The 14,839-nt window shown below is 46.8% G+C and overlaps 2 protein-coding genes across 2 annotated transcripts; both read right to left on the reverse strand.

Annotated features, from left to right (window-relative positions):
• Positions 1–103: 103 nt before the first annotated feature.
• Positions 104–10,574, reverse strand: LOC128756038 (uncharacterized). Its single transcript, XM_053860176.1, has 7 exons — positions 10,554–10,574; positions 9,037–9,138; positions 8,775–8,928; positions 8,003–8,163; positions 7,525–7,731; positions 7,274–7,455; positions 104–5,737 (listed from the first exon to the last, which is right to left on the reverse strand). Exons 2-7 carry the CDS (start codon positions 9,086–9,088, stop codon positions 284–286), a joined length of 6,210 nt encoding a protein of 2,069 aa, XP_053716151.1. The 5' UTR covers positions 9,089–9,138; positions 10,554–10,574; the 3' UTR covers positions 104–283.
• Positions 10,575–10,660: 86 nt separating this feature from the next.
• rdh12l (retinol dehydrogenase 12, like) lies at positions 10,661–14,515 on the reverse strand. Its single transcript, XM_053859323.1, has 7 exons — positions 14,396–14,515; positions 14,081–14,196; positions 12,849–13,004; positions 12,676–12,780; positions 11,837–12,046; positions 11,578–11,770; positions 10,661–11,254 (listed from the first exon to the last, which is right to left on the reverse strand). The coding sequence occupies exons 1-7, from the start codon at positions 14,407–14,409 to the stop codon at positions 11,152–11,154; spliced, it is 897 nt and encodes a 298-aa protein (XP_053715298.1). The 5' UTR covers positions 14,410–14,515; the 3' UTR covers positions 10,661–11,151.
• Positions 14,516–14,839: the final 324 nt, after the last annotated feature.

The following is a 14,839-nucleotide window of genomic DNA, read 5'->3' on the forward strand; positions in this document are numbered from 1 at the left end:
CCATTAGATTCAGTTTAGATTGGATTTGAATGATTTATTTCGTGATGTCACATTTGTTTTTGTCGTGTCATAGTACATGAGTTGAAATCAAACAAGTGTTGGCTTTGGAAAGTAAAGTCTCCAATTGATACATCCAGAATTTAAATCATCATTTAAGGGCAGTGAAACAGAAGAACAACTTTCAGGACAGACGAGCACCAGTATATTATCAAAGACCTGAGCCTGCAACAAAAGCGAAGCCAGCTTTGTTATTCTGCTCATGCATCAAGTCTCCTTCACCCAGCTACAGTGCAGTGGAATGGACTAGCTCTTCCCCATCACCGTGAATCCCGTTGCCTTCCTGTTCCTTTAGCATGGCCACGATTGTTGAGACTGTGGCGTTAGGATCCAGCAGTTTGACCAGAGGCAAGTTCACCCCTCGCCCCTGGAAGATGAGATTTTGCAGAGTCATGGCCTGCAGGGAATCAACCCCCAAAGAGGAAAGCAGGAGCTCGTCTTTCAGATCAGCCTGCTCCATGCCAGTAATGTCAGCCAGGAGCGAGAAGATGAAGGCTGCAGGGGAGACCGTTTGGGTTTGTTTCATGCGAGAATCTGTCTCTTTGGCCTTTTGGAAAGCTTCTTCCACCAAGGCGGAGAGGCGCATGGTCAAGGCAGCGTTCTGAGAGAGGACGTTGAACCTGATGTTGCGGAAGTGAAACCGGCAAACAGCCTGCTGGGGTCGGTTCAGCAAAAGGCACTGCTCAAGGCTCTTATGTATCTCAGCTACATCTAGCACCATGATTCCTTTGGCCTCTAGGAATCTGTGGAAGTAGCGTTTGTTCAACAACAGCCCAAGGTTCAGGGCTCCCCAGTTGATTGACTGACCTGGCAGCCCAAGTTTACGCCTGTAATGACAAAACAGGTCAAGGAAGGTGTTGGCAGCAGCGTAGTTGGTTTGAGATGCGTTTCCAACGAATGCAGAAATGGAGGAGAAGCACACGAAGTAGTCCAGCTGACAGCTCTTGGTGGCATAGTGAAGGTTGAGGACACCGTTCACCTTTGGTTTGAGAACCTTCTCGTAAAGAGACCTGTTGAGAGTCTCCACGAGGCCGTCGTGTAGGACCACCGCACTGTGGAACACGCCCTTGATGGGATACCCATGGCACTTCTCGGAGATGGAGGCAAAGACTGCGTTGACCTGCTCGGCGATGGAGACGTCACACTCCAGGGTTGTGATGAGGTTTCCACATTGTTTCTCAATGTTATGAATTTTGTCTTTCACATCCTGCGCGGGTTTGCTCCTCGAGAGTATGACGATACACTCACCTCCTCTCTGGGAGATGAACTTGACCGTCTCAAAGCCGAGTCCAGACAATCCACCAACCACAATGTACACCGCTCTTTTTCGGAAAATCTGTTGTTCACACGGTAGCAGTGTAATGTCAGATCGATCCTCTTTCTCCAGAGACACAACTGCGAGTTTCTTTGAGCAGAAGTACGATTCTTGTGTCTGCAGGTGAGACGTGTCTTGAAATGTAAAGCTTTCTAGAGAGAATTTCTTGCCGAGGTTTAAAGACTTGAGCCAGTGATGAATCACCGGTCTTTGTGCTCTGAGCGACCCTCGCTGCAAAATGTCGGCCATATCAATTTTCTGGATGCGAACACTGTCTTTAAGGCTCTGGAGCACATCTGGAACAGGCTGCATCTGGTACTCACAGATCAGAAAAACATGCAGGACACAAGGGAAGTGGCGTATAGTTGCAACCAAAGACTCATCGTATGGAGGAAGGACAATGAGTGTGTCGATGTGATTCACTTGCTCAGACAGGGTGTCGTCCGCCGTTGCAACACTCACGTGCCAGCCGGATTTAAAGAAGGTCAGGGACAAGATCTTCATCAGGGCAGAGTCGGCCACAGAGGATATCAGTCCGAGTTGCTGCTTGGCTGGGGGCAGGAGTCGGTGCAGGATCTCCCATGCAAGGACAAAGTAGGAAATGCAAGGTGTTTTCTCAAGAAAGGGGAACCGTTTGGTGCTGTAGCAAACCGCCTCTGGAACCCTGACCACGTCGCCTGCCACCGCAGGGTAGCATGATGCGACACAGTCGCCGACTTTAAACTTCTTTACGTCTTCGCCCACCGCTGTGACAGTACCACACCAGTCAAGACAGAGCAAATCGTGTTTCTGTGACGAGTGCTTGTTCCAATGAAGCGTCTTGCCAAAGTTCAGATCTGAGGCAGTGACGGGAAAGTAGTCTGATGAGTGGACGGAAATCTTACTGGTCTGAATTTCGACAGACGTATTGCCCAGTGGTTCTGCCTCTTGATCTGCTGGAATTGCGCTTATGTGTGTCACCTTGTACGCATCACCTGTCTGAAATACACAGGTGTCAGGCATGCTGACGACACGCTGTCCTGAGTCGTCCACTTTTTCTGGGGTGTGCACAATTGATGGCTTCAGGATTTCCCCACCTTTAATAACCAGCTCTGGGTATTTACTGCACGGACATGAGCGAAGGACTTCGACGAGAGCCTCGACGTCCTGAGCCGAGCTGCTGCTGATATCAACGAGTTGAAATGAAAGTTCTGGCAGCTCTGCTGCCATTGATCGAGTCATGCCAGCGACCACAAACCCTGGACTCACCCGATCTACTGTGAGGTCAGAGGAGCAGTAGGTCACGGCTCGAATGGAGTGAGAGAACTGCATTTTCTTGAGCTCCACAACTATTTGACGGAAAACCTCGCAACAATTGGCCAGATTGTTCAGAACCACATCAGACTGGATGGAAGTGAGGTCCTCGCAACCCCACAGAAACAAGACCTCATCAAAGCTTTCAATATCTGCGATATCAAGAGAGTCTGGCCCCCAACCCAAGAGGTCCTTCTCTCGTGTTAAGGGCATCCATTTGGATTTTTTGTCCAAGTGCAGTCGCAAGTCGTTTGAGATCGCGACGTTGTCGGAGAACACCAAAGCTCTCGGAGGTTTCTCAGTGGTGATGCCAGCAGGAACCACGTCAAAGTCATTATGGTAGAAATACTCTTCAACAACATGAGGGCTGTTGCCCAGATACTTGACCGTCACATGCTTTATCTCAACTAACACTCTGCCTTGTTTGTCCGCGAAGCAGCCGCACACCTCAAAGTGGTCAGTGCCAACCTCAGTTGCCCTCAGATAGACAATCATTTCTTCTTGCAGCGGCTCCAGCACGATCAAACTTCCTATCCTGGAGGGGAATCCAGGTCTGCCAGTGAACATGTATTCAACTGTAATCGGCAGAAGCTGCATGAGGTAATCCAGGACCACCGGGTGAATACAGTAGTCGTGTAACTGCGACCGCAGCTTGTGTGCGACGGTGACAACTGTCACAGCCTCTTTCAGGTCTTTCCCGTAATACACGTCAGCTTTGTTCCGAAATACAACCCCATAGTCGAAGCCTCCCTGGGAGAGGTTGTCATACACCTCCCGATGGGTGAAGACACCGGTGCATCTTTGGTAAATGGAGTTGAGGGAAATGAACGTCTCCTCAATCTGCCGCTCTTTTTTGGAAACCACCGTACCTGACGCATAAATCGCTGATGAAGAAAACACTGTGAAGTTAGTTTGCGTCTCCGACGGCTGCAGCTGCACCTTCATTTCTGGTGCGTTGGGAGTTAAAACAAATGGGCAGAAGAAGTCCACAGTGAGCTGCAGGGATTGCAGTGGAACCTTGGGTGTGGCACGGGCCAGGAACGCAGCTAAACCCAGTTCGGCATAGAAAGAACCGGGGATGATGGGGACGCCCTTGTGTTTGTGTCCTTTGAGATAAAAACAAGACTCAGTGAACAGGTCACAAGTAAAGAGATCGCTGTCACTTCCTGTTGAGTAGAGGACAGGGTGATCACTTCCTGTGTTGTTTTGTGAGGCAGCAATGATGATGTCCTTGCACGAGGTTTCAAACTGGTACTTTGGAAAAGGCAAAGGCTCTGCTTCGTGTCCTTTGTAGAAGACATCCCATTCCACTTGGAAGCCCCGTTCGAAAAGCTCAGAGACAACCGTTGTCATTGTTCCGTGATCTCTCTGTGGCTGCATTGAGGCCAGGACAGCAGTTCCGTCGCCTAAAGTTTCTCTGATGTTCCTCTGAAGGGCTTTTCTCGGTCCGATCTCGAGAAAGATGCTATTTTGTTTTCCCCTAGCCGCTGACTTCACAGCCTGTTCGAAAGACACTGGCTCCCGAATATTTCTGGCCCAATAGTCCCCCGAGCAGAAATCCCCAGGTTCTGCTTCTCTGCCCGTCACCGTTGAGATCAACTGTGCGCTCAGGGAACATGCTTCTAAGTCACCGACTGAGTCCCTGATTTTTGGTAAAATGGACTCCATCTGCTGGCTGTGATAGGCAGCAGGAACATCCAGGAGGTGGACGAACAAATCGGCCTTAGCACCTAGCTGTTTATGGATGGTCATTATTGCGTCTGGGTCACCTGACAGCGTGCAGGATTTGGGGCTGTTAAAAGCCGCGATACTTATTTCCCCAGAGCACTGACTGAGCTGAGCCACCACCTCAGTTACCGCCATGTTGCTGATGACAAGCATCTTCCCGCCGGTGACAGTACTCTGAAGGTGACTGCGGTAGTAAATGACCTTGACGGCATCCGTCAGTGACAACAAGCCAGAACAGTGAGCCGCTGCAACTTCCCCGACCGAGTGTCCCAGAACGGCGGCTGGTTTGACGCCCCAGTGTCGCAAAACGGTAGCGATGCCAACCTGGATGGCAAAAAGCAGAGGTTGGACAACATTTGCGCTAGTTAAGTCTGCACATTCACTTTCCAGAGTTTCCAGGATGTTGAGCGAGTCCAGCTTGAGGAACAGGTCTGTAATCTCTTCAATCTTTTCTCGGAATACAGGCTCATGTGCCAGCAGCTTCTTCCCCATGCCTTGGTAGGTTACCCCATTACCGCAAAAGACGAAGACTAACTTCGGTTCAGACAGGGAAGGATTCATGGTTTTGCTCAGGTCAGCTTCAAGTTTCTCTTTGAGATCAGCAACAGAAGATGTTCTGATGGCTCTTCTGTATCGGTGTTTCCGGTGGCTCCTCCTGCAGGCTGATGTATATGACAGTGCATCGATGTTGACGTCGGCCTCCAGGTCCTTCAGTGTCTGCTGCATCATCTGAGTGAGGGACTTTGCGGAACTGGCCGATAAGACGAAATATTGAAACCTCATTCCGATGGTCTTTGGTGGTTTGTTGGTTTGCTGATGCTGTTTGATGATCACATGTGCGTTTGTTCCTCCAAAACCAAAATTGTTTACGCCTGCGAGCCTTGACCCAAGACACTCCCACTTTTCTGCTTGTACAGGAACTTGGATGTTCAAGACTTTGGTCTCCACACCGGGGGAGTCAGAAGAATAGAAGAGAGTCGGAGCTATTGTTTCATGCTTCATCATGAGAAGAACCTTGATAAGTCCGGCGACTCCAGCTGCCGATTCTGTGTGTCCGATGTTGCCCTTCACCGAGCCGACACGAAGAATTCCTGAACCAGGAGGTCTCACTTTGGCAATGACATTTGAGATGCTCCCTGCCTCTGTCGGGTCCCCAACTGGGGTTCCAGTCCCATGTGCTTCTATGTACTGGACGTTTGCGATGTCACTGTCAGAGTACATTCTTCTCAGTAGCTCCTCCTGTTGAGTCATTGAAGGTTTGGTGATTGGACTGGTCGAGTGTCCGTCTTGGTTGACTGCTGTTTTGGTGATGATGCCCCAGACATGGTCACCATCTTGGAGAGCCTTAAACAAGACACAATGACAACATCAACCAATACATAATTCAGAGGTGGGAGTAAGTCGAGTCTTAACCCTCCAGCCTCAAGCAAGTCGAGTCATTTTTTTGAGGATTTTTTTGATAGATTGGCTCAAGCAAGTTACAAGTCAATAATCATGAATAATAAGTTATTAATAACAAGCGGGAAGACAGGCTTGAACCACAGACTCTACAAACAGCCATTCGTCGTCTTCTGTGCTATAGTCTTCAAAGGCAAAGTTAATAATGTGTGGAACGCTGGAACCACCTGCACATTCCATTGTTCAGTTCAACTGTGTTTGCCACACTGGAAGCACAAGCTGGATGCATGCGTCACATGATCGTACATACAGGTTGCCAGGTTGGCTCACGCGGACCAGTGTGCTGTGCACAGCCAATAATGAGGGATTCATCCTCAGTTTTTGAGGAAGAAGAGCAGGTTCATGTGGATGAAGGACTTGTTTTGATTCCAACCACATCACTGTGGAAGTGACGACTCTGACTATTGTGAGAGGGTGAAGTGTCTGAACGGATCAGAGACGGACGGCAACACTGAACAACTCTCCTCAGAAGGATCAGCAGGACAAAACATGCTGTGCGTTTGGGACTGACTGGGTCTCTTACCAGGCAGTACTGACTCCTCCTGAACAATGTTTCTGATAGCGTCTCTCCTGTTTTCATAGGGTGCTATCATGGCCTGTTTACGCTGGAAAACCCTAGGCATTTGCGGTCGGTTTCCAAACCTGTTTGAGGCAAACCTTCAGGCAAAATCGTCCTGCAACGCAGCCAAACACAGTGAAGACTCAACTGGCGCAAATGTTGTCCAACCTCTGCTTTTTTCCATCCAGGTTGGCACTTGTCCCTCATTCTTTAAACTGGCTTCACCTGTTTCTTATGTCGCTCTATATGTTTTGGTTGGAAAATGTTGCCATGCTCACTGGCTCCATAAGAACATCCAGCTGTCATGCAACGCCTCACCATTTCTCCTCTGATCCTGAAGCTGCATTCTCATGCTGCCACGACAGGATCCACCTCCAGTGACCTCACAAAGGCTTGTTTGTCTGGTTCCCGCTCTGCGCTTCACAGCTCTGAATTCGATTCACTTCTCCCCTTTCCATCACAACATTTTGCACACGTGAGACCAAGGCAGGTTTTAAGAGCCATCAATGAGAGAGAAACTGACAAGGCTGTCGAGACGAGACCTCATTCACTGTTTACACCAAAACTTGGACAACTATTATAGTTTTTTTTCTCTTAATCTGTTTTTACATTTTCTTCTTCCTTGACATTTTTTATCCTGAAACTTTTCGCCCCCCCCGCCCCCCAGAGGGATCCACATGGAACCACTGGTGTGCCATAGTCATATCTAGCATTCGCAACGGGTTGAGCATCAATGTTTACAAACTTAAAAAAAAAATGGCTGGATTCTGTTGGTTGTCTGTCTGAAATCTTGAGTTCAACAATCAGATAGCATAGGTTGTAATGCTTTTATGTAACTGTGTAGTGCTCTTGTCCCACCAGACCTTCTGCAGAGGCTTCAGCAGAACGACCCCGCAACCTTCGCCTCGTCCGTAACCGTCGGCTCTGCTGGAAAAAGGTTTGCTGATCCCATCAGGTGAGATCATCTTGGCCTTGCTGAGGGCGACAAACACTCGTGGCTCGATGATGCAGTTGACACCACCACATATCGCCATCTCACAATCACCTGAGGAAGAAAGGAACCATTCAGAACCTGAGGGATGGCGAGTCCAAATGTTGACATGTGCAGTCAGACCTTGCTTGATGGATTGACAGGCCAAGTGTAGAGCCACCAGAGAAGAGGAGCAGGCGCAGTCCAGGGCCAGCGAAGGCCCGGTCAAGTTGAAGATGTAGGAGATCCTGTTGGCGGCGATGCTCATGGCCAGTCCTGTACCCGTCCAGTGGTTGATGACACTGGCGTGCACGTGGGTCGCTTTTGTTTCGTAGTCTCGGTTCATTAGACCTTGAAGCATGAGCATTGGAGCGAAGTGAGTAACGGGACGTGAGGGACTGGGCTGTCCCAGCTGTTTATAGTGACTGGCTGCCAGTCTATTTCAGGACACTCCTCAAAAGAGTCAGCACTATCTCGGCATCGTAGGAGGAAACAACAGGGCACTGTTTCATGAAACCTCATCTACCCGTCAATACAGTGTCATGGCACCTAGACTACACGTCACTGGCACTCGCACAAGGATGGGAGAACACAACATTAAAAGTTTTCACGTCTGACGCACCAATAAACACTCCGGTCCGAGTCCCGCTGGCCTTTTCCATGGGAATGCCGGCATTTTCCAAAGCTCTGAAGACACACTCGAGCAGCACCTTCTGTTGAGGGTCCATCTGCTCCACCTCGCTGTCGCTGATGCCGAAAAACTTGTTGTCCAGATGGTTGAACCTGAGGCGTAGGAGTGATGTCAGGAACGTGGAAACCTAGACCGGCTACTTCCTGTTTTCTAACACTAAATATAACTGCACCTTTTTACTTAAATTTTGTTTTTAAGAGGCTTAATTTAGACAGTTGTTCAGCAAAATAACAGACAAAATAAGCCAATCAGCCCTTGTAGGCCACACAACAGAAGGCGATTTGTTCTTTGCTTATTTAGTTCTCGAAAATGTTTCCTCTCACAAAACTCTAAACTTGCAGTCAATGGTGGGGGACAGGGTGGACGTTTCCCTGGTAGTAAGTGAAGGATTAAGGTCTAGTAGGGTGTCTGGAATCTCTTGTGGAAGGTCTGTCATCCGTGAGAGGCTTGAAATAGAACTGCTCACTGCTCAGGGGAGAGGTGTTTTAAGGTAGTGGGAGGAGGTCTCGGGGTGGATTCAGGACACTCAGGGTGCCTTATGTTTCTCATTACACCTGGTAATACCGCTGGAGAAGAGGACCATCTGGACCTCCTGGCTGTGAGTGCTGCCCCCACTACCTGAGCCGAGCTGATGGATGGATGTTTTTGACGCCAGATTTTTCAGTATTCTCCTGTTACCGAAGATGCCATGAGGAAACCTTACCCGTCAATGAGAGCCGCCTTGTCAGTCCGACATTTTCCCGGCTTGTTGTCGTCCGGATCAAACCAGCTGTCAACGTTAAATCTTTCCTTAGGGATCGGCACCGAACAGTTAATCCCATTCAGCAGGACGTTCCAGAAGTTCTCCAGTCCTTCCCCTGCTCCGAGCACAAAACTGAAAAATTACTATCTCAGAAAGAAAATGCTGTTTCTGGTGAGTAAGAGGCAAATTTGCTTCAACAGAAATGAAAGATTTGGCGACTCACCTCCAGGAAAGTTGCAGCCGATCCCCACCACTGCGACCTGAGCTTCCTCCATCTGGTCTGAGCATCAGCCCGAATGATCGTCCACTCTCAAGGCGACGGTTCCTGTGGTGCAGTGTGTAGTCACAGCTCAGTGCATCTTTACATCCACAGCTCCGTCTCAGCGATGGTATCGGCCCTGAACCGCCAGCTTCTTTTCTCCATTAAACATTCATGATTTATAGTAGACGTAACCGTGGAGACGATGGAGTTGAGTGCACTTGTTCACGGCATCTTGCCGACGATTTTTATTCAGCAGACCTGAACAGCATCCAGGTGGCTGAGACCCCTTTCTACTGTCGCCCTCCTCAACAGCATCAGCGTCTTCAACCATCTGCTGAAGTCATGTGACAACACTCTTACTGAAGTACTACTGTCTCTAGTATTAGCATTCACGTTCTGACAAAAATACTTGTCAATAGTCTCTAAACTACAGTCTTACCATTATCACCCCAATGCTGCTGCTAATATACTGCACCAGTACTACTTCAAATACACACCGATGTCCACATTACTACTGACTGATTCACTAGTAATAACATAGGGTGTTAATTCTTGTTACAAATGCAAACATTACTCTATGGATACACAACAAATACAAGAACAGTACTATGAATGCCATCATTGTACTGCAGATATGCTACTTCACCTACACTATAGTAGCTATAGTGTACTATTGTGTATACTATTCGCACACCAGTTCAGCTACATAGTTTACATGTAACCAAATTCCAGTCCTCATACTACCAGTACTTGTATGCAGTTATACAGTCTACTACTGAGCGCTCCTACTTCATTTAACAATAGAAATACTACCATTAACACACAGTTCATCCACAAATGTCAAAACTACCACGAGCAACCGTAGATTATAAGTTTACAATAACTTTACTGCCACCAATTATACTGACAACTACAACTATTGCTGCAAATATATATATTAAAAAAATCGATAGATATAGTATCATTACTTCAACCAAACTACACAGAGTACCTGTCCTAGTAATTACAAAATAATACAAACAGTAATACTTTGAAAACGAAGTGCAAGTACAAGGGCTCCTTCTGGTATGCAAGTACTGTACATCAAGTGCTTTAGTGGCTGTCACAATGACGCTTGAATAGCAACAAATATCACAAATACACAACCAGTTTAAGGCGTTTCAGTACTTCACAAAACACATAACAAAACTACAACTTTGACTAGAATTGGATTAAAAGGACCATGCACTTCAAATTATTGACAAATATTATCTTGAATCGTGGGGTGTATTTCTGCATCGGAGACGAAGAGTCAAACCAGAGCTTTTCGAATTATATTTAAAAATATCATGAAAACAGAGGATGATTCCTGTCAACATTAAAAGCGAAGACACTTGATACCGAGAATCTGCTGATAACCTGCATGAAGAGCATTAGCTTGTTGAGACTTATATAAATGAATTCATTTTTGTGAATTATCGGATGTAAAGATGACAAACCTGAGCAGCTCCAATCGCTCCAGGCCGAAGTATCTGTGCATACGGGTGGGGTAAACACCTTCCTTTATCTAACTTCCTTACCCGAAGTCACTCGGCTGAGAAGACAATCCTGCTCAACTGGAACCTCCATCTGCTATCACTCTCAGTCCACCTTCCGATGAGGCACCTGGCTTTATAAGATGACCTCGGGGATATGACCTGATGACTATTCAGCGCTTAGAAAAAAACAAAACAGACTAGAAAAGCATTCAGAGAGTGCAACACATCTGCCTTCTTTAAAACAAAAATGATCACACCCAAAACTGATCATTTGTTCCTTGCATGAAGGACAAGACCATCGCTGATCCAAATCCACCCATAACTTTTCAAGTCACTTTGAGCACAGACAGAGAGACAAACCAACACAGGCGAAAAAAATAACCTCCTCGGAAAACAAAAGCCACAGATACTATTTTTAAAGGGACGATTTTAATGTAGAATCTTCTCTCTCTGTCGGCAGCAAACATCACTTTCAGTAAAAAAAAAATGTTTTTTGGAATAAATTATATGTACTAGTTACAGTATTCAAGTCTATATTAGTATTTTTGCATCACAAGACTCATGGCCAGTCGATGTTGAGCATCTTGCAGCTCAGTTCCCACAACTTCTGCGCCAGTGCGTCGTCTCTGCCGGAGGAGGAGCACTTGGACTTGGCACAGTCGCTGCCGGAGGAAAACCACAGGTGAAGAGAATCCATTTTACAGGGGCTTTATTATGTTATTTACGGTGGTTCGATGTGCTAAGAAGAGACTAGTGATGGGTCGATTCATGATTCATGAAACAGTGTTCTGGTTTTCACAGGCCACCAGGTGGCGCTGTAAAATATTTGGACTTGAACGACTCATTCAATGAAACCTCACATCATTTCTAAACCAAGAGCGCCATCTAGTGGCCTCTGAAAATTAGGACACTGTTTCATCCACCCTGCTACACTGTTTCATGAAACCTCAACTACCCATCACAAGACCCTCTGGAAGCCGGGTACCTGTAGTACTCTCCGCTCTCCTTCTCCAGCGCCGGCTCTACGGCGCAGTAGATGGTCGTCTGAGCGCCCTCTACTGTAGTCTTGGTAAAGCTGCGCACCATCTTAACCGCCGTCTGCTGGAACTTGTTCATGTGGCGCCACAGATCAGTCTGGACCACTCCGGGGTGGAGCGAGTATGTGGTCACGCCTGATCCTGGTGGACGGGTGGGGACACCAGTCAGTCTCCTTCTGGTTCAACCGGGTGAAGAGAGAAACTCACCCTCCAGTCGCTGGGCCAGCGAGCGGGAGAAGAGGACGTTAGCAAGCTTGCTCTGGGAGTACGCTCGCCTCTTGTCGTAGCTCTTCTCGCTGTTGATGTCGTCCAGGTTGATGCCGCTCCACGAGTGAGCGACGGACGACACGGTGACGATCCGGGCCGGAGTCGAGCGTTTGATCAGGTCGATCAATAGATGCGTCAACAGGAAGTGACCTGGAGGGGACACGCTCAAATGATGTCATCCTTAGTAGGAGAAGAAAAAGAGCTCCTCAAGTCTTCAACTTCTTCCAGTTTTTAAACAAAAATGAAGGTACCCTGCTGCAACCAGTGGATGATACCAAGTGAGGCTTGGTCCCTGCTGTAGCATGGACCCTTCAGACCCCAATCTGAGTCACGTCCTCAGGTACAGACTCATAATGTCGCACTATAAACAGACTTCCAGGACCTAGACTCATCTGAGTGTCACACTCCCACAGCCACCTGTCCAGAAGAGCTCAGGTCAGAGGACCATCAACATCTGGATACAGTGGGATTTTGAGGGGCGACTCATTGGAATAGCCAAGAACTGGAGTCACCCGGCGGCTCTTGGACCTTCAGGCACCTCTTGACCACACACTTCGAGGTTGCAGCTTCCTAGCACGAGCAGCCAACATGAGCTTGCAATGGCCCGGACTGCAATCTGAACTAATCCAGAGACTCCAGTGGTGCGCGTCACCAGTGACCAATCCCGAACTGGGAGCAGAGACTTGGACTCTAAGGAACAGTTACACATGGAGCTCTTGCCGCCAGCTCACCATAATGTGGCGCCACGTCAGACCAATCAAGTCAATTTTCTCTCTTACCAAAGTGATTGATTCCGATCTGCATCTCAAAACCGTCTGCGGTTTTCTGGTACGGGCACATCATGACTCCGGCGTTGTTGATCAGGATGTTGAGCTGGGATTCTCCTGCAGGACGGGAGGCATCAGGCGTCAGTGTCTTCTATATTCATAACCTGAGGATTCCCGCTGCGTACCGTTGTTGATGGCCTCAGCAAACTCTCGAATGGACTTGGAGTCGGCCAGGTCCAGTTTCATGCAGATGATGTTTTCGTTGCCCGAGGCCTCCTTGACTTCCTTCATCGCTGCTTCCGCCTTCTCCATATCTCTGCACGCCATGATGACTTTGGCCCCTGATAACACAATACATCACAAGAGTGAACGGTAAGAATGATGCACAAAGAAAAGGGCGCCATCTACCGGTGCCGCCGCCCAACTGCAGCAAAATATCTAACTTCTACCTGAAAAATACATTACCGAGATTTAACTTTTACAAATATTTTGTTATTTTTGTTATTTTTTTTTAAATTTTTTTGGCGGCTGTATCAAGCATTCAGTCTATGTTAGTCCGACAAAAGTAAGTGTCCTTTGTTTATATTGTTTATAATATCCTTTCTTATTATAAATATACCATTAAGAGCAATACTTTAAAATCAATATAATATTAAATATTAAATATAAAATATAACTAAAGTATTTATTTATTAGTAATTCTATAATATTTTAGAATATTATAATTATATATATAATCTATAATATTCTATTACACAATAATATTATTATTATGTTTATGCTCCCTGTGTTTAATGTGTAGATTCTGTGCGTTTGTCTTAAAGGTTGCTACTGAAAATCAAAATTTCCATATGAACAAAGGCAATGAATCAATCAATATATTGGAATTGGTCACGAAAAAAAACAAAACTTTCCAGTAACCGTGACTGAGTTAACACAGCGCTTCCTCTAATGACGTCACATCATTCATTCAGTAATTTTCCACTGCTTTATTTCCAATTTCGTGGTTCGAGTCTATCCCAGCTACCTGGGGTGAGAGGCACCGGACACCCTGGAGAGGCCATGAGTCAAATATGAACGGCACATTTGGACAAACACTCACACACACACTCAGTGTGTGTGTGAGTGAGTGGTTGTCTGTCTAAAAGTGTGCGGACTGCAGAGCTGTCCAGGGTGTCCCGCACCTCTCACTACAAGGAGCTGGGACAGACACGTCCCCCTGCAATGAGTTCATGAATGAATACTATGATATTGGACATGGCAACACATCGCAAAATAGAATGTATTAAACATTGAAGTGAGCGTTCATTTCAATTCACTTTGTCCACATGTCGTAACCCTCTACTTCTGTCTTGTCTGTGGCGGTGAAAATCCGTCTGCCATTCGATATTAAACCAAGACTTCAGGTCCAACTCGCCTCTCGCGGCCAGATCTTTGGCTGTTTCCTTGCCGATGCCGGTGTTAGCTCCAGTGATGAGCGCAGTTTTACCGTCCAGCCGCTCAACAGACGACCAGCGAGGGCGGAAGAAACTTCTGTCAGGTTGAGAAATCGCCAACAACGTTACCCAACAGGCAAGAAAAACGAGAAAAACGCTTAAAGAAACAACATAAAACGGACAAATAAGTCGTTAACAACGACATATCATTCAGTAAACACCTAGCAATTCAGCAACGTGTCAAATAATAAGAAAAATGAGCGAAAAAAGAGAAAAGATTTCGTTATAAATCTTACCGGAAACTTGCCATTTTCCCAAATATTTTATTTACTTCAGTTGAAACACGAAACGCGAAAGAAAGACGCCTCCAGAAAAAGTTGAACTTTATCCCAAAGAGTCGTAAACTCAATTGAATCCAATTTGCGGAAATGGGATTACGTCTTTAGTTGACTGGCAGACGTTTAAGCCAATTAGGTGCCAGGGTAGAACGCACGCGAGGAAATGCAATTGGTCCAAACACACGTGTAGACCTTCCCCTTTGTTTACGGCGGGTGGGATTCAGAAACCGAAGTTAAATACACAACAAAGTTTCAATAAATGGAGCAAATACATGAAAGAAACAGCAAAGTTAGACATAAAAAAAATATCCACGAATCACTACATCATCAAAACAAGATTGCACAATTCTGTCGTTTCCCCAACCTTCCACTTCCGCTCATTGTCGACATTTCACAACAAGA

This window comes from Synchiropus splendidus, chromosome 3 (genome assembly GCF_027744825.2).
Source record: "Synchiropus splendidus isolate RoL2022-P1 chromosome 3, RoL_Sspl_1.0, whole genome shotgun sequence".
Lineage (NCBI taxonomy): Eukaryota > Metazoa > Chordata > Actinopteri > Syngnathiformes > Callionymidae > Synchiropus > Synchiropus splendidus.

What these genes read in the sequence shown, in the direction of transcription:
- LOC128756038 (XM_053860176.1), bottom strand. Translation starts at nt 9,088, where the DNA reads ATGGAGGAAGCTCAGGTCGCAGTGGTGGGGATCGGCTGCAACTTTCCT. An exon ending in AAGGCGGCTCTCATTGACGG is followed by an intron (nt 8,164 to 8,774) that starts GTAAGGTTTCCT and finishes CCTACGCCTCAG; the next exon opens with GTTCAACCATCTGGACAACA. An exon ending in CTGTCAATCCATCAAGCAAG is followed by an intron (nt 7,456 to 7,524) that starts GTCTGACTGCAC and finishes TTTCTTCCTCAG; the next exon opens with GTGATTGTGAGATGGCGATA.
- rdh12l (XM_053859323.1), bottom strand. An exon ending in GATCGGAATCAATCACTTTG is followed by an intron (nt 12,047 to 12,675) that starts GTAAGAGAGAAA and finishes TGTCCCCTCCAG; the next exon opens with GTCACTTCCTGTTGACGCAT. An exon ending in GCTGGCCCAGCGACTGGAGG is followed by an intron (nt 11,771 to 11,836) that starts GTGAGTTTCTCT and finishes CCCGTCCACCAG; the next exon opens with GATCAGGCGTGACCACATAC.